Below are 19,428 nucleotides of genomic sequence, written 5' to 3'. Positions count from 1 at the left end.
AATTTAGAGGGTTGGGGGGGGGGGGGCATCCTTAAAAACAAATTGTGGTTGGTCATTTAACAGTCAGACGGTCTATTGTCTAAGAGGAAATTTCTTGGCTAGAATAATTTGCAAAGTGGACTAGACTTGAACTTATAGTTAAAAATCTTTATATGCAAGACTACTGTAAGCTAAAGTTTGCAACTCATGTGAAAACGTAATGTAGAAGCTACGTTAATGAGATGTCAGAATAAGTTAGCTGGAATAAGTTGCAAAGTGGACCAGACTTAATACCGATAGTTAAAAATCTTGGTTTGCAAGACTACTGTATGCAAAATATAACAAGTTTATATGCAAAATATAACAAAATTTAACAAGTTTTACCAAGAAATGCAGAAGCTACAGAGCAATGTTAATGAGATGTCAGAATAAGTCATAAAGTGGACCAGACCTAATGCCGATGGTTAAAATCTTGAAACGAAAACTAAACGAAACTATCAATCAATGTTAATGAGACATCAGAATAAGTTGACTGGAATTAGTTGCAAAGTAGACTAAACTTTATGTCGATAGTTAAAAATCTTGGTATGCAAGACTACTGTAGGTGAAAATAGCAATTAATGTGGAAGCATAACAGATTTGCCAAGAAATGAGATGTGAGAATACGTTACAAAGTGGACCAGGCTTAATGCTGATGGTTAATAATCTTGGTACTAAGGACTACCGTAGGCGAAAGATGGCGACCTATACAGAAACTTAACAGTTCTACCAAGAAATGTAAAAGCTACAGAGCAACATTAATGAGTGGTCTGAATAAGATGGCTGGAATAAGTTGCAATGTGGACTAGACTTTATGTAGATAGTTTAAACTCTTGGTACGTAAGACTGTGGTAGGTTAAAGATGGCAACTCATGTGGAAACGTAACAGTTTTACCAAGAAATGAGACCTCAGAATAAGATGCAAAGTGGACCAGGCTTAATGCCGATGGTTAATAATCTTGGTACTCAGGACTACTGTAGGCAAAAGATAGCAACCCATGCAGAAACATAATATTTTTTACTAAGAAACGTAGAAGCTACAGAGTAACTTTAATGAGAAGTCAGGGTCTCAGTCAATGTAAAGACTCCCATGGTTCAATACTCTCAGGCCTCATTGCAATCAATAGGATGCAGGGTAATAAATAGAACTGATTAGCCTACCTGCTTGTTGGCTTTGAGCACAAGGCGCAAGGTTGCAATCTGCTCCCTCTTTGTGCTCAGGAGGGACTTGAGCTTGAGAATCTCCTCCATGCAGGCCTCCTTGTCCTTGTCCATCAGTGGGGCAAGTTCACTGGCGGCCGCTCTCTGGCAGGACAGCTGGAGTGAGTGGTCCACTGCCTTCTGCAAGTGCTTGATCTGGTCACGGATGATGGCGTTGAGGTGGTGGATGTTGGTGGGTTCACGGCGGAGGTCGGAACCAGTGGCTGACTCGGGTGCTGGAGATGATGATGAAGACGAGGAAGAGGCACTAACGACGGGTGAACCCAGTGGTGTACGGACCGGGCTCTGCTCAGCAGGGAGAGGTTCTTTGGATGGTGAGTTCGACGGGCTACGAGACTCGGTGGACGTTGCAGCGTTAATCGCCGCTAAACGGCGTGCGAGCCGTGGGGTCAACAGCACACGGTAGTCGTCCTGCCCCTTGTGGCCAGTGGTGGAAATGCGCGTCGGGGTCCGGCCCTGCCGGTAATAGTCCAGCGTAACACGGTTGGGTGTCTCATTGTTGCACAGGCAGACGTGGTGGTAAAGTTGCGCTAATTCCTCGCTGAATGTCGCCAACTCTTCTTGGGCGGTTCCCAGGATTCTCTGTGTCTCCAAGCCCGTGTTATTGGCTGCCCGCAGCTCACGTTCCAGATTCACCGCCTTCTCCCGGCTTTCCCTGCAGCTGCGCTCCAGCTGTGCCACTTGTGTCTCCAGCACTCGCAGCTGCACCTTGCCCTGCTCCTCCACCCAAGCTCTTGCCTCCACGTACTCATTATATCTATCCTTCACCTCTTTAAGCTCCGCCTTCAGCCCTACCACCTCCGTCACAGCCACCCTGTATTTACATTGCAGCAATTCCAGACTCGGCCCCTCCTGGCCACCAGGGACGCATGTTGCCTCCTCTTCTTCGTCCTCCTCTTCCTCCTTGTTTTCCTTACTGCTGTGCTGGCGGCGGAGTTTCCGGAATCGCTCGCCCAAGTGATTGGCCTTCTTGTGCTGCTCCGTCAGCGCCCCCTGTGTGTGACGGAGCAAAGCCTGTGATTCCTGCAAGCTGTTGAGCAAAGACGCTTTTTCACGTTCCACCTGCAGCACATAAACAAGCCATCTAATGAGTTTACATGCAAGTCGGGCTGGTGTATGCAGGTTAGTCCTGATGCTGGTGTAGATGATAAACCATCATAACCATACAAAACATCAGTGAAATCTAGCTGGTGAGACTGGTCAACCAGCAAGGTCTTGCTTATTTAACCAACAGATATCACCATACTGTCCTCAAGTGATTAATCACAGTAGATTAAGACAATTGTTTTGTAGTACAAGTTTTCTGAAAGGTTATGTTTAAATGAAGCCATTGGATGAAGCCAGGTTCAAAACGCTTGTTTCATTTGTTTGACATATTACCGTTAGTTTTTCATTGTAATTGAAATCTACAACTGCAAATAGATAAATAAAATATGTAATAAAACAAACACTTAAATGTGTATTTTGAATATTTTCTTGCACTAGTCGGAAATAAGACAAAATAGCCGAATGGTTTTGCCTGTAGTGTCTTGGCTTAAACTAATGCATGCAAAGGAGCATTTTATTGCTCAGGAGACTTAATGTAGATATGCTTATTTTAATCAACCCTGTCTCATTTGTTTCTCCTAGAATTAATTTAAAAGCAGGTCACACATGAACGGCGATTTCATTGTTTAACATGGATGCAAAGTTCATATGTATATGACTCAAATTAACTTGCACTAGGAACAGTGATCTCTTGTGAGAGGAAGGATATAAATAAGCCAGTAGCATGGCCCATTAGTGTGTATGGTGGTCTCATATTTCATCCCACGACACTGCAGCATCCAGTTGTAAACAGAACAACGCCTAAACCAATGCAGCAGTCGTTTCTCACTATGTAGGATCTTGAGCATGAAAGATAAGTTTAAAAAGCTTAAAAATATGGGAATTAAGAGAAAAAACAACCCAAAGATATATAAAAGAAATATTAAAGGGGTAAATTTATTATACCCTCGGGGCCGGCAACATAAAGCTTTGCTGTATAAAAATGAATGCATACTGATAGAAATGTTTATATATTCATTATATGGGTGTAGCTAGCATAAGCTCTGCCCCTTCATACTCACCTGCTGAAGCTGTTGTCTTAGTTTCAAGATTTCAGGGCCACTGAGCTCACTAAAGAGGTCAGGGGTCAAAATTTCAATCTTTCTCAAACCCAATGGCCTGAAGTCTCCATTCATTCGGCTGAAAACTGAACCCGTTGCACCCTGAAGCAGATGCCCATTGCACTTGCCACCGTCCTCGCTGCTGGGCGATGTAGCGGCTGTTGGGGTGGCACTGCCACTAGGTGGCGCTGAGGTCAGGGCAATCAGATGGGCACAGCCTGCGCTGAAACCCCCGTCACACACAGTTAGATGATGTGCTAATTCCTTGCGCAAAGTGTTCTTCTGTTCTCGCTCGCTTTTCAGAGAATCCAAAGCCTCTTCCAATTGGCTCTCGGAGATGTCCTTCAGGCACAGTGCATCTTCTAATTGGCTGTTAAGCAAGGCTGTTTCCTCCTCCAGAACTTTGATTTCATGCTTCAAGCCTTCATACTCCACCTGAAAGAACAGAGAATAACCATTTGTTTTGATTCTGGAAATATCTGAGACTGTTTCTAAGAAACCTGCCACAAACAAATATATGATGCTTAAATGTCTTGGTTTTACGCCTAGTTTTGAGAATATATTTTAACATTTAAAGTAATATAATTGAGTGTATTTATGCCATCTGTGACTTAATGGTCAGAAGTTATTTAAATATCAATTAAAAAATATGTTTAATATAAAATAAAAATATACATACAGTACTTATTAGGTTTATAAATATGTATAAATATAAATTAAATTTATAGTAATTAATTGGTCAGAAGATATTTGCACAATAAACAAATTGAAATTGTAGCCTATAGTTTGTTCAATTACATTTAATTAATGTTTATTTGATTTCAAGTAACAAAAATGTTTTCTAATGTTTTAATAAATAATAATAATTGTACATAATGATTTTATGGTTTTAATTTTAGCTTTAGTTTAAATAACTATAATAACCCTGGTGTTTTGTTGATGTCTGTGTGTTTTTCTATCTAATATTAAAATTGTATTAGTTCAAAAGCAAAGCTGTAAACTGCAGGAGACACTGATTTGGTGACCTCACAATACGAGGTGAAGTTCAGGCAATATCGTTCATAATCTGGAAGGTGTGAGAGGAATACATGACAACAGTGATCTCGCATAAGACACTGAGAAAATCAATGCAGCGCTCAGCCGAGAGATAGTGTGAAAAATCAATTAGGAGGTGTAGAGGAGCTCAACGCTTCAGGTATGAGGGATGACAGAAGAAATAACAGACTTATGGACAGTGCATCATGGGACAGAACTGATAACAGCGTTCAATAGCATGATAGGAGGCAGAATGACCGTAGCATTTGCTGAATGTCCAGTTTACTGTGTGAGAGAGCGTCACAGTCGCTCACTTTAATGGAGAGAGAGCCGAATGAGGCTTATTATGCGCTCAGAGGGAAGTATGTTCTCCCTGCATGGATGGAGAGCGATGGAGCCTTTTAAACAGACGCCACTGGGGTTTTCCATTAGCTGGAAATTTAATCAAACTCTCCCTGGTCAGTCAGTCCTGCTGTGCTGGGAAACTCTATGCTTTTTACACTCTGATGAGATCAGAGTTGTGGTTGAACTCTTGAAGTAGTTAGTTGGCTTTGTTAAATCAAGAATCACTATTACTATTGCTCAAACCATTTTAACCAACATCTAACTCTAGGTATTACTAACTTTGAGACCAAATTTTCCCTTGAGAGGATCTATGAAAACCATGCAAATCTCTTATTATTGGACAACATAGTGTGACGATAATTCCAGGATGTGGCGAAGGTTGTAAAGTTAAGCTAGTTATTTAAGAAAATAAAGGTCAAAACTAGCTTAATAATAAAAATAATGACAATATTATACAGTTTTATCAAGAAAATCTGCAACAATTTACAAGGTCTCATTAGTTAATGTATTAGCTGAAATAACATGAACTAACAATCAGCAATATATTTTATTATATCATTATATAATTAATGTATTAATTTTTGTTAACATTTAATAATAACAATAAAAATACTTTAAAATACTTAAAATAAAAATAGAATTGTTCATTGTTTGTTCATGTTAGTTCATAGTGCATTAATTAATGTTAACAGATTAGTTATTATCATTAGCTAAAACGAAAACTAAAACCATAAACAAATTTACTTTCTTCAAAAAACAAACAAAAAATTAACTGACATAAAATAAAAAATACATTAAAATAAAATAAAAGAGAATAATACATTTAAATTAAATAAAATCAATTAAAATAAAAAAAACTAAACTTAATAAAACTATAACTTAAAAAAAAAACTAATAAAAATGACAAAAACACACAAGGACATTTACACACACAACTTTTAAATGAAAATTAAAAAAATATATATAATTCAAAATGTAAAAGTAAAATAAAATGCCCAATATTAACACACAAAGTCTATCAATGATACTATACTTAAAATGTCTTAGTAATTGTTTAAATTTACATTAAGATTAGGAAAATATTATTTCATGTTAACTAATGTAGTTTTTGTAAACCTTTTTGTAAAGTGTTACCAGAAAATCATATCTGAGGAGGTAGTGAACACCCTAGCAACCATCCAGAACAGCTTAGCAACCAAATAACAACACCCTGGCAACCATTCATAACATCCTTGCATCATGGCAACCTGTTTTATACAGATAAACACCACACTAATTAATTAAAAATCTAGTTAGAAATGACTCTAACCGTATAGCTGTGATGTTAAATGCTTTGCAGCAGTGAATTATGGGAAGACTCACCATATGTGATTGGGACAAGGACACAGAAGACAAAATATAGACTATGTCGAGCGGGCATTTCTGTGACGTCCTCAGGTGTCTCGTGAGACTATATTTAGTCAATTCAGTAACATGGTGTGACTCTTCCATCATGTGATATAATGAGTGACACACTGGGCCTTTATCACAGGACTCTTATCACGCTTTATTCATCCCACAAATCAGTAACTTGATTAAGACCTTGTGATGTGGCATAATCACAAATTAAATAGATGGTTGTTGATCATGGCAACGATTTTATCATGGCAGCGGGTCAGTAATCTTTACAGGGTTGAAAGGTTGAACGTTTTGGCTGATCCAAGACCAGCTTTGGCTCTTACCAAAAGCATTTGTTCGATAATAACATGCATTACATCACAGCCATCAGGTCTAATCAAGCACAATATCATGTTCATCTTTCTTTATAAAAAAATGAATGTCATCCAGTTATTCTTTACATATTCTGATGTAAGATTCTCTTCTGCCAACAACAGTCTGTTGATAATATTTCTATGTGCAATAATATTTCATACTGATATACCATACTCAAGCATCGAAATCGTGACGATCATGTCTGTGCTTCTTTGACTGGATTTCTTTAAAAAGCTTTCAGATGTACTCACTGAAAGTGAGGACACACTATACCAGTGCTGTTATCGTTAACAATGTGAAACTATTAATTAAATAAGGAATAATTGATGATGGGCCGTTGAATTATTAGAAAATAATGCTTTGCGTCGTGGCTGCATCACCACCATGGGCATTATTTTCGAATCAAGACATTGCTCAGATGACGTATTTCAAGACATCCATCAGGTTTTTGTCCTTAAAACGCTCTTGTGTGTAGGATTAATTTCTTACGCATCTCATCTAGCGGTCAACGATATATCGGCCGATATTTGTCATTTTTCAAATATCGGCATCGGGCGACAAGTTTTTCTGTTTGGCCGATGTGTTCGAGGCGGGACTTTTATTTTGACGACACTGAGAACGGCAGCGCCTGCACACACAGCGCTCATGCAGTTCTCTCTCTTCATTCGGTGCGTTCCAAACGGGATATATCGCCCTCTGAAGGGCACTTCGGAGTGAAAACAATCATGGCCGCCATATTGAAGGGTCGTTCCAAACCGAAGTGCTCAAAACTGGCCACTTCAAAGGGCTCTTCGGAATTAAGGATTTCGAAGGGTACAACTGATGGACACTTCGGGCTCCCATGATCCTTTGCGCAGATTCTTTGCATGATGACGGCACCTCCATGTGGGCACGAGATGATGACGCAGAAGGGCACTTCAAGAAACAGTTGTTTGGTCCCCTACACCCTTCAACCCTTCGAAGCTCTCACTCCGGAGGGTAAACCCTTTGAAGGGATTAGGGCATAGGGATGAGCCCTTCCGAATGGAACGCAGGGAGAGTTTGCTGTCGCCGTTTAACCATGGCGACATGGCATGTGGTTTGGACGGAAGCGATGGAGGCTACACAGTTCCGGGTTTGGGGGGTTCCACGTGTTTATTTCGCACATAATGTGAGCAGTCAAGTTGCATCTCGACGAATGGACCGTATAGTGTGAGCACATAAATCCTGAGCTTTTGCTTGACCTCGCATGCGATTTACTTGTGAGAGTTGGTATTTAACAAAAACGTTGCGGAAATCGCACAGTGTATGCCCGGCTTAAGAAATCAGCATCGGCCGTCAAAAAAACATCATACTTACTCTAATTTTTGTTTGAATTGTTTCAAGTAAAGTGAACTTCGACAGATCTCTCCAGCTGAGTGCATGAAACCAAACACACACACACACACAGACTGAAAATCACCCAGGAGATTCTCTTTCTTCGCACAGACAAAGCTGAAGCACAGCAGCCCTCCCTCTCTCCCTCCATCTGTCTGTCTCTCTCTCCACATTCAGCGCAGCGCACATGTCCCATGATCCCATCTATCTATCTGTCTGTCTGTCTGTCTAGTTTGAACAGTGTCAGTGGGTTTTTCAGATGTCTGCTGGCGCTGTGAGAGGCAGGCGGTAAGCTGAGCCTTATAATTTTCTGTAGAGAGCTCCACACAGACACTCAGATCGATATGAAGGCCCGTGGGCCGCAGTGAACCTTTATATGCGACCCACTCTGCAGCAGAGCTCCAAAGCAGCTCAAAGTCAGTTTATTTCTGTACAGGAATTAGATCTGCAACAGAAACATGATGACTCTTAGATGCATATTGCTCGGTGTTTGTCAGACAGAGCTGGTGGAAACGATGCCTCCATGTCTGGCATGGTGTTTTTTTGTTGTATGATACAAAATAATCAGCATTTATCAGCTACTGACAGCTTTGCCATTGGCTGAATTTGTGAAAGTGATCCTGTATACTGTATATATTTGAATTTCTGTATATGATCAACAACAGTTAACATATCATATTTGAATCAGCGAGAGCCAATAAAATAAGCAGTTATGCTTAACAAAAACTTACCAACTTGTCCAAGTTAAAATTCATCACAAAATTAAAAGAAGAAAAAAAAAAAGACTAAATTAACTATATTGATGAAAGGAAGTGAAGCATATTTTCATACTGTGAGCTTTTCATGAATTATAAGCATATTTAACTAATATTAAATATACATAAAAAATAGATTTCATTTTTATTAAATAATAAAGATTGGCAAAGATATTTAAATATATTGTTTAAATTATTTACACTGTATTACAATAATGACACCTTTGAGCATAAACAGAATTAAAAACTATAAAAAATAAAAAATAAACTTACATGTAAAATGACTGGGCACATTTGGAGAGTTTAAATGTGATTCTAATGAAGATAATGTTAAATTTAAATTGCAAAGAAAATTTAATATATAAATTATATATTTAATTATATAAAAATATAAAAATGTATGTAAATATATTTTATAGATTATATTTTAATATATAATAGATTGATATATTGCTTAAATTATTTAAATTGAATTAAAGTAATGACATCTTTAAAAATAAAGACAATTTACAAAATATATGTGATTGCATGAAAATAATGTAAAATTTAAATCTTGCAAAAAAAAAAATCTCCTTGGCCCTAAAATATGCTTTGTTTTCTTTATGCAAATTAATTTAACATTGTCTTTACTCATGATTTTAGTGTTAAATGTGACCTGGATGTGCAAGATTCACCCAGGTACTTTTTTTAATGAAGTCAAGTGCATGACATCACTCATCACGTGAATTATGCAGCAAATGTTTCTCTGTGCATATTATACAACCTGATGTTCACATGTGTGCCCCTAAGTGCCTGGATCTGTCCTATCCATAATTCATAACTCAATGTCTCCAAGCTCTGGCCCGAGCACTTCAGGAACATGGCATGAAGAGATCCGTCACTGGATAATTTCAAAACAAAGCGCCTTTTTGTCTTCATTCAACACTATATCTATTGTTTCATCACTTCATATCATGGTTTGCCCATGGTTATTTTGGATACATATTCTAAAATCTCGTCCACGCGAGGAAAATCTGCACACATTCACACTTGAGCTGCATTAAAGCATCTCTACATATGACACATGCTTCTCCACCGACTGATGCTTTTAGCTCTGAACTAATGCACCTCTGCATTTTTCATCTGACGTACATTACCAGCCACACATGATGCACCGCCGGAAACACCAACCCCAGTTTAGAAATGAGTGATTTTCTCATCTGGAAACCACTTCAGCATGCTCTTAAAGCATATTACCACCAATCAGCAATTAGCAAATGCAGTTCTATGAGTCCAAACATCTCATCAACAGCGAATAGGTAAACATTTTACAGTTAATGTGTAAATGACCCTAATAATAAGCCATTACAGCAATCAAATTATGTATATAATCCTCCAAAAACATTCAAATGCATCACAAGAACCCAATATTTCTCAAACTCTCCTTTTTTCCACTTGAATAAAGCACAACCTCAAATATCCCTAGGTGTTATCGCTCTAAACCAGATTCAATCCTCAAAGCCTTCAGAAGACTCTCAGTCGGAGTAAAAAATGCTCTCACAAGCCATACTGAGGACTGGCTGTATATCAAAGACGTAACACCAGACAAGATGACATCTGAGTGTGTTTCGCTTGTATTTGTGATATTAAAGGAACAACTGTTGACGTGTTTGATTGGCAGCTTACAAGCCACAACAGACACTGCTATATTCTGCCAATATTGCAAATGGATGTAAACCGGCATCAGCCAATAAACTGTCAGCTCTTCTTGTTCATTATGAAAGACTGTGGGAAACGTGATTTTGAGATTCGCTCTGAATGATTCATATGCTCAGTAGAATGCAAGTAAACAACTATAAAGCAGTTTTTGAACGAACTCCTGCTCACTATGAAGGGAATACTCCGTTGTGCACTAACAGCAGTATGAATGGCCGTTTGTAATGGGAATTCTTGGGAAGTTCACATGAGGCTCCTGGAAACTTCTGAAATCACCGGGTTGTGGGTTTGCCAAGGAAACAGAAAGGACTCTGGGAAACATGCTTTTGCAAAAACAAAAAACAAATCTATACTTTTTTTTTTCAATATAATAATAAAAAAGTTGTTTCATTTCAGTATAGCACAGTCTCTAGTGTGTATGATTTACAGGACATCAATTACACTTGCTTTGCCTTTTTAAGTTTCATGTAGTTAAAATAGTAGACATGGGAAAAAAAATCTAATTTTTGTGACTAGCAATGTTTCTTCTACTATAATCTGTTTTGTTCTATTCTATTCTACAATTCTTTTTACTGTTTTCTGCACACATATTGGATGTCAATCTATCTTTTTTATTTTTGACAATATTCTATTCTATTGTTCTATTCCATTCTAATATTCTATTATTTACTTTTCAATAACATAATATGTTGTCAATATTCTTTTCCGAAACACAACATGACATGAACAGATTTTTATTTTTATTTAATTTAGTTATTTTTATTAATGTATTTATTTATTTGCAATAGTCTAATTTATTCTACTCTTTTTCAATAATAACATTACTGGAGTTTTGACAATATTCTATTCTATATTGTTTTTTTATTCTTTTCAATAACATAACACAAAATAATATAACATACATGTTGACAATATTCTATCCAAAACATAACATGACATGAACAGTCTTTGCAAAAGTCTACTCTATTCAATAACATAACCAGATTTTTTTTTAACAATATTCTATACTTTATTATTATTTTCAAAAGCATAACGCAACATAATATAAATGCTGTCAATATTCTAATCCAAACATAACATGATATGAACAGATTTTTGCTCAGAAATAGACATTTATGAATAATATATCAGCAGATGCCTTCATCATCTGGTATGTCTCAGATTACCATTACTATTGCATACACCGGGAAATACAGATAATTACCAATAAAATGCATATTACAGGAACTTATATGAGCAATGTTCATTAATGACAATAAATAAAAAAAAAACTACATTTTATTTTACAGGCATCACAGGCAGACTTACACTATCTTCTAAGACAGTGGTTCCCAACCCTGGTCCTGGAGGCACCCCAACACTGCACATTTTGCATGTCTCCTTTCTCTGACACACCAATTTCAGGTCTTGGAGCAGGGCTGCCCAAACTCGGTCCTGGAGGGCCGGTGTCCTGCAGAGTTTAGCTCCAACCCCAATTAAACACACCTGAACAACGCAACATAATATAAATGCTGTCAATATTCTAATCCAAACATAACATGATATGAACAGATTTTTGCAATAGTCTATTGTATTCTACTCTTTTTGATAACCAGATTTTTTTTTGCAATGGTCTATTCTATTGTATTCTATTATTTCCCATAACACATCATATTATAACATATCTTGGCAATGATCTATACCATAACATGACAGGACATGACCAGATTTTTGCCAACATTAAATTCTATTGTTTTCTATTTTTTTTCCATAACATAACATAACGAAACATATTTCTTGGCAATATTCTATTCCATAATAACAAGACATGACCAGATTTTTGGCAACTCTCTTATTCTACTTTGTTGTTTTCAGTTGTTTTCCATTTAATTCTATTCTGTCCTATAACATAAAACCACAATAGGCCTTTGTTTCAAAAGGAGCGTCAGTGATTATAAGAGGAGAATGACCTGTACCTCCTGCAGCTGCTCCAGCTCCTGTCTGAGGGTCTCCTGATCGGCCTCGAGCTCCGCATACTGCTGCTTGAGGGTCTGGTTCTCCTCCAGGACCACCAGCCCGCACTCCGCCGCCCGGACCTTCTCCCGGTTCGCCTCCGCGAGCTCGCGCGTCAGCCGCGCCACCTCCGCCCGGTAATGATCCACCGGCTCCCCGCATCCTCCTCCACCTCCCCCAGCAGCCATCGGCCCGGCCCGTCCCCTCCACTGCGCTGGATGGACGGATGGATGGAGGCACCTGCACCTTACCCGAACCTCCAATACAAAGTGAATGATCCAGACATATTAACAACAAAAGACGAATGAATTGAAGTCCGAACTCATTTCGAGCTGAAAAGGGCCTCGCTTTCTTTCTTTCTTCCTCTTCTTTTTATGCTTGATCATGGGTGTTGGGACGCCATCATCACTAGGATGGAGAAATGTGGCCCAACTCACTTCGGCTCTCCTCCTGCTGTGACGTCAGCGCATCTTGCTGCAGCCCTTCCCGAAGACCGTGCTCATACATATGAATTAAGTAGCGCCGCCGTTGCTTAGTAACCTTCCTAATTAATATTCATAAGCAGTGAGATCGTCAGCGCCCGCATATTAATGCGCGCCTTTCAGCCTATCAAGTAGGGGAACGTCACATTGCGTCATTAATATTCATGAGTTTGCAGTAGGATTATTTATTTGTTCGCATTTATTCATTATTTATGATTTACTCATTTGTCATAGCTATTATAGGCTATACACTTATAATCAACAATAGGTCATTTGGTTTGATTTAAACAATATTTCAGTCTGTGTGAGGAGTGATTCGCTAAAAATACCACAAGAGGGCAGAAGTGCTCTGAATACTGATAATATTTGCAAAACAATACTGCACATTAATTATATTATACGCATTCACATTTTTGCTCACGTACAGTTCGCCATATTTGCGTTTTTTGCTCCACAGAAATCCCTGATCCAACATTAGCGTATCTCGGCAAATATTGATTAATCCCCATCTATTGACCAATTAAATCCCGGATTTTCTGCCGTAGTCAGAAGGGCGCGCTGATAAGAGCGAGATAGTAGGGTTTCACTTCATTGCTTAGAGGCTGTAAACACAGATAAACACGAAGGTGAAAAGTTGAGCATTTAAAAGAGTAATGATGTCAAGGTAAGGCCACAAGCAGTAAAATAAACACGAGTGTGTGAAGGTGCACAACACATGAATCAGTATTTCTAGGGCCATTATTGGGACTATTTTTTCCGTTGTTAACGTGAGCATTTTATTATAACACATTATCATAAAAATGGCGTTGAACCAAAGCCGCTTTAATAATAAAACAGTCTCTTTTCGCCATTATGTATTAAACTTCAACGACCGATTCGCAAATGAATCATTCTTTCGAGTCGGATCTTTTCAGTGTTTTTGTTTTTGGAGATCCCAGCAAATTTTACAAACAGAAACAAAACACAGAAAATCTTTGTGCACATTAAACAGCTGCATAATTCGCATTGCTTTCGAGTTTTTACTTTTAGATATTGTTTCCAAATACATTTTAATGTACATTTTAAATCGTTCAAAGATAGGCCTTTTTCCATTCCATTTGACTTTATGAATAGGCCTGTAATAACAAGCAATTATAATAATTAAATCATAAATGCTACATTTTATTCACCATCCCATGAGAAACCTTAACATAACATCAGCTTCTGCAAACTACATTTTAAATTGTACAAAAAAAAGTACTTTAGGAGATTCTCAAAATAAAATACTAATTACGAATTGTTTGATCCGGTTCAAAGAACCAATATGAAAGATTCGATTACGAATCAGACTGAATGATTCGTTCACGAATTGAACTGTATCTTTTGAGTGAACAACTGACTCACTGAAGCAACAACGGACTCGTTCGATTCGTAATGAGCCAAGAAGCGATGAAGCATTTGGAGTGAACCGAGGACTTCAATGTGCTGAATCATTGCTGAAACAAAGTGAACTGCCACACAATAAATGACAATAAATACCTTTATTAAGATCTTTTCAGTGTTTTTGTTTTTGGAGATCCCAGCAAATTTTACAAACAGAAACAAAACACAGAAAATCTTTGTGCACATTAAACAGCTGCATAATTCGCATTGCTTTCGAGTTTTTACTTTTAGATATTGTTTCCAAATACATTTTAATGTACATTTTAAATCGTTCAAAGATAGGCCTTTTTCCATTCCATTTGACTTTATGAATAGGCCTATAATAACAAGCAATTATAATAATTAAATCATAAATGCTACATTTTATTCACCATCCCATGAGAAACCTTAACATAACATCAGCTTCTGCAAACTAAATTTTAAATTGTAAGTAATTTTTTTCTATTTACAAAAAAAAAAAAGAAGTACTTTAGGAGATTCTCAAAATAAAATACTAATATATGTATTGTTTGATCCGGTTCAAAGAACCAATATGAAAGATTCGATTACGAATCAGACTGAATGATTCGTTCACGAATTGAACTGTATCTTTTGAGTGAACAACTGACTCACTGAAGCAAGAACGGACTCGTTCGATTCGTAATGAGCCAAGAAGCGATGAAGCATTTGGAGTGAACCGGGGACTTAAATGTGCTGAATCATTGCTGAAATAAAGTGAACTGCCACACAATAAATGACAATAAATACCTTTATTAAAAACGACTTAACTCGTCAATGCCATCGCGTAATTGACCAAATCATGATGTTAGAGACCACGTGATTTAAAAGAATCAAAGAATCACTTTTGAACGAACCTTTTTTCTACTCTCGAGTCTCTTGACTATTTTGACCATATCTTTCTATGGCATAAATAGTAAGAGCTAGTTCTGACATAACTTTGTTGATTTACTGTGATAAATGTCATCTTTACAATCAGAGTCCCTCAAATTCCACATAATAAAAATACATGTGTACAATTTGTATATTCAGAAAATGTTCTAGCTCAGATAAATTTTCATGTTCACCATTTAGTGCAAAGTCACTTTGAATCAGCATGTCATAAATGATTACACACAAATGACATCCATCACAAAGTCCGATAAGAAGTTTTGTTTATTTGACCATTTTTGGAGTTCACTGTTCTGTGACATTTTGGATTAATGTGTCAAAAATGAGTTGATATACCAAAAAAAAAATGTATATATTTACACGAAACCAAATGATTCTTCAGAACAGTTTGTTAAATTAAAGTGCAATATCAGACAATACAGGAGACCGGGGCATGTTGTCACATAATAGTTGTCATGTCATTCATTTATTTCATGAATCAGCCCTGTTGCCCTCGGATAACTCGAGACTAGGGTTTGATTTTTGCTCTTATCTGTCGTCTGTTTTCCTTCAGCATTCAACATGCAGTCACCCTTGCGTTTGCCCTCTCTACCCGTCCTGACCTTCCTGTGAACTCAGTCAAATTAAGATAAGACCGAACTTTACGGCTTAAGAGCCAATAAACCAATTCAGTGATAATTAGAAATTTCATCAACAAAATTCATTTATGGCACCATATCCATTCAAGTTTACAAGTTCATCTCTTGGAGGGCGGCAATAACATCATGATGCCGCTTAATAGAACACTTGTTCTAAACATTAGTTAAATGCATATCTAGGTTGTTTAATTAACCCTAGACACATGCATAAGCTACAATTTCATGCCACTGGATGTGAAATTAAATTATAGATTTGTCAGAAAATACATAGATTCATTTGCGAGCCTGAATTTTCTCTTTTGCTCTTTTCTCAAGATGAAAACATGGTCATCTTCTAAGGACTGGAAATGATATTTCATCATTTGTCTTGTATGATTCTGGGAATCCATCAGTTCAGTCGGTGAGTGCTGTGTCACAACTGATATTATTTACTTAGTGGTTTTATCAGAGTTTTATTGTGATGGGATAAGGAAATTGATTTATTGCTTGACACACGTTCGTCACTTCACGTATGATTTCTGTTTTAAAATAAAAATAAGGCAATTCTTAAATATAAAACACATGATACAGTCATGTTTATATACACCAGTGCGGAAAAGCTGTTATTGATATAATACAAGACATGATATGTCCTTTTATTCCAGAGTCGATCCTCAATCTTCATTAGACTGAAGTTGAAAATGTCTCTTTTGTAGTGGCCCATGAAAGCGATGCGGTCAGAAGAATGAATGGTGTTGAAGTGTGGCATGTTCAGGAGAACCAATAGGAGGACAGACTGACTCCGGCAGCCAGGACTTCTGCTGAAAGCTCAGGTACTGCAATTGAAAACAGCCAATCCGAAACAGGATATTTAAATTCAGACACTTGCAAATTCATATTTTGCTTAAAACTGCAATGAAATGGAAGTAGCAATACATCTGTATATATTGCTCTGAATTGCTTGGTTTTTTGCGGAAAAAGTGCAGCAAATACAAAATTCTTGCTTAAATTGTATGTATATGTGAACCTGGAGCACAAAACCAGTCTTAAGTCGCTGGGGTATATTTGTAGCAATAGCCAAAAAAACATTGTATGGTCAAAATTATTGATTTTTCTTTTATGCCAAAAATCATTAGGATATTAAGTAAAGATCATGTTCTGTGAAGATATTTTCCAGATTTTCAAATAGTTGTATCTCGGCCAAATATTGTCCTATCCTAACAAACCATACATCAATGGAAAGCTTAATTATTTAAAAAAATTGACCCTTATGACTGGTTTTGTGGTCCAGGGTCATATATATATATATATATACACACACACACACACACACACACACACACAAACACATATGTATTGTATAAAGGTACAAATATTGATTATATTATATTATATTACATTAGATTACATTGTTACTTGTCAATATTTGTACCTTTATATAAATTAATCAATTTCAAAAAAAGCAATTTGTGTTTAGTTTCATCTAGTTTCATCAGCTAATCAAGATTGGAAAAAAAATTAATTAAAAAAATGAAACATTTATATGCTATCATATTGCTTTTTCTTTACAGTATTTTTGGGAACACTAGTCCAGTCATTTGGTTCTAAGATCTCAGCACACAGTTTGTGATGGAGGTGAATGAAAGTATTTACGGGAACATAGAGGACAGGAGTCAGGAGGTGTTTTGTATCTCGCAGCACTGTTAGCGGTCTGTGTGCTGCTTTAGCTTCACTGCGCCTCCACTTCGCCCGCCGGTTCTGGAACCAGATCTAAACAAACATGACACAAAAATATGATATAAAACCTTCACAAACTTTCATTAAACTGCAAAAATAAATAAATAAATAAATATAATAATAATAGCAATATTAATAATATTTATATTTATAATCACACACACACATATATTTATTTATTTATTTATAAAGGTATTGTATAGTATATTAAGGTATTATAAAGGTACAAATATTGCTATATTTTATTACACAAAAATATAAAATATTATATTTAAAAAGTTATATATATATAAATATATATATAGAGAGAGAGAGAGAGAGAGAGAACACATTTATATTTGCTTCTTTTATTTTAATCACCTCAATATTTCTATATTTTCTTCCTTTATATAAATTCATTAATCACAAATCCAAAAAGCTAATAGGTGATTAAAATAAAGAATAGTTTGTGTTTAGTTACAGCACATGAATTATTCAGTTTTTCCTTACATCCCGGCATGCTAAAATCTTAATGTTGCAAGGAACTGCCCATTTCCTAATGCCCTGGTTATCTAAAACAAGATTATTCAGTTTCAATTCAGACTTGAAGTAGTGTGTTTTCAGCAGACAGCGTATAGTACCTGTACTCTTCCCTCAGACAGCTGCGTTCCACAGGCGAGCCGGTCTCTGGTGTGAACGTCAGGATAGTGTGTTTCCTGAAAAACTCTCTCCAGCTCCTCCAGCTGGCTCACGGTGAATGTGGTCCGTACCCGTCTGCGACCGGACCGACGAGCTGTACCATCAGAAATACAGTCAATATATATTATTAAAATAATAATATATGAAATATAATAGCTACAGAGATTGCATAACATTTTCAAACAAGTTCAAATAGGTTAAAAAGATAAGACATAATATGTTTTTTCTTAACCCGATTGTCAACAAGCTATAAAACCTATAAAAAAAAAAAAAAAACATGAAAGAGACAAAAAGAAAAACAAACTAAGAAGAGAAATAATAAGGACACACCGGTGTATCGGCTGATTTTAGGAGCGTCCGTCTTTATCTTGGTCGGTGTGCATCCAGATGTTTTAAGTTTCTTGTCCGTTCTGTCAGATCGGACAGTCAAACATGAAGGCTTTTTCAGTATTTCCTCGATAGAGTGTGACAGAAATTTTGGGCTGTTTGTGGACGTCCTGCTCTCACAGGATGACGTCTCCACGTGTTTCTCTAACTCCACATCAACTAATTGCATTGCTCCCTCTTTGAATCTTCTTCAGTGTCTCAAAAGTTCAGGATACTATCCCAGAATGGCTTGAAGCTCTCCAGCTTGTAACTAGTAAGCAGCCTGACAACAAGCTATAAAACCTATAAAAAAAAAAAAAAACATGAAAGAGACAAAAAGAAAAACAAACTAAGAAGAGAAATAATAAGGACACACCGGTGTATCGGCTGATTTTAGGAGCGTCCGTCTTTATCTTGGTCGGTGTGCATCCAGATGTTTTAAGTTTCTTGTCCGTTCTGTCAGATCGGACAGTCAAACATGAAGGCTTTTTCAGTATTTCCTCGATAGAGTGTGACAGAAATTTTGGGCTGTTTGTGGACGTCCTGCTCTCACAGGATGACGTCTCCACGTGTTTCTCTAACTCCACATCAACTAATTGCATTGCTCCCTCTTTGACTCTTCTTCAGTGTCTCAAAAGTTCAGGATACTATCCCAGAATGGCTTGAAGCTCTCCAGCTTGTAACCAGTAAGCAGCGTGAGACGTCTGTGTGTGTTGATATGATTGAAGCATTCGTAGGAGGAGCAGCAGGTTTACTGTGTAACAAACCGAGCTCCTCAGTCATAAATACCGTACCTCATCATGAGCACACGTTCACATTTTAAATATACATCTATCTAAATCACCAAAAACAGCTAGAAATATTTTAGATTGATAGATTTTCTAACATCTACTGGCACTTGTAGCAATGTAACAGGGTTTGC

At 37.0% G+C, this 19,428-nt stretch overlaps 1 protein-coding gene across 1 annotated transcript in view; it reads right to left on the bottom strand.

The window, feature by feature from the left end:
- Positions 1-12,780, bottom strand: part of LOC107718550 (protein bicaudal D homolog 1-like) — a 16,310-nt gene extending 3,530 nt beyond the window's left edge. Inside the window, exons 1-3 of the mRNA XM_016525664.1 lie at positions 12,280-12,780; positions 3,348-3,821; positions 1,180-2,301 (exon numbers count right to left, since the gene is read on the bottom strand). Of these exons, the coding sequence (XP_016381150.1) occupies positions 1,180-2,301; positions 3,348-3,821; positions 12,280-12,504 (1,821 nt within the window). The 5' untranslated portion in view covers positions 12,505-12,780. The remainder of the gene's footprint in view (positions 1-1,179; positions 2,302-3,347; positions 3,822-12,279) is intronic.
- Between the last annotated feature and the right edge of the window lie 6,648 nt (positions 12,781-19,428).

The sequence above is a fragment of the Sinocyclocheilus rhinocerous genome, unplaced genomic scaffold, assembly GCF_001515625.1.
Source record: "Sinocyclocheilus rhinocerous isolate Xijiao unplaced genomic scaffold, SAMN03320098_v1.1 scaffold423, whole genome shotgun sequence".
Classification (NCBI taxonomy): Eukaryota; Metazoa; Chordata; class Actinopteri; order Cypriniformes; family Cyprinidae; genus Sinocyclocheilus; species Sinocyclocheilus rhinocerous.
The sequence above is the reverse complement of the archived record's forward strand: the minus strand, read 5'-3'. Positions and strand labels throughout refer to the sequence as shown.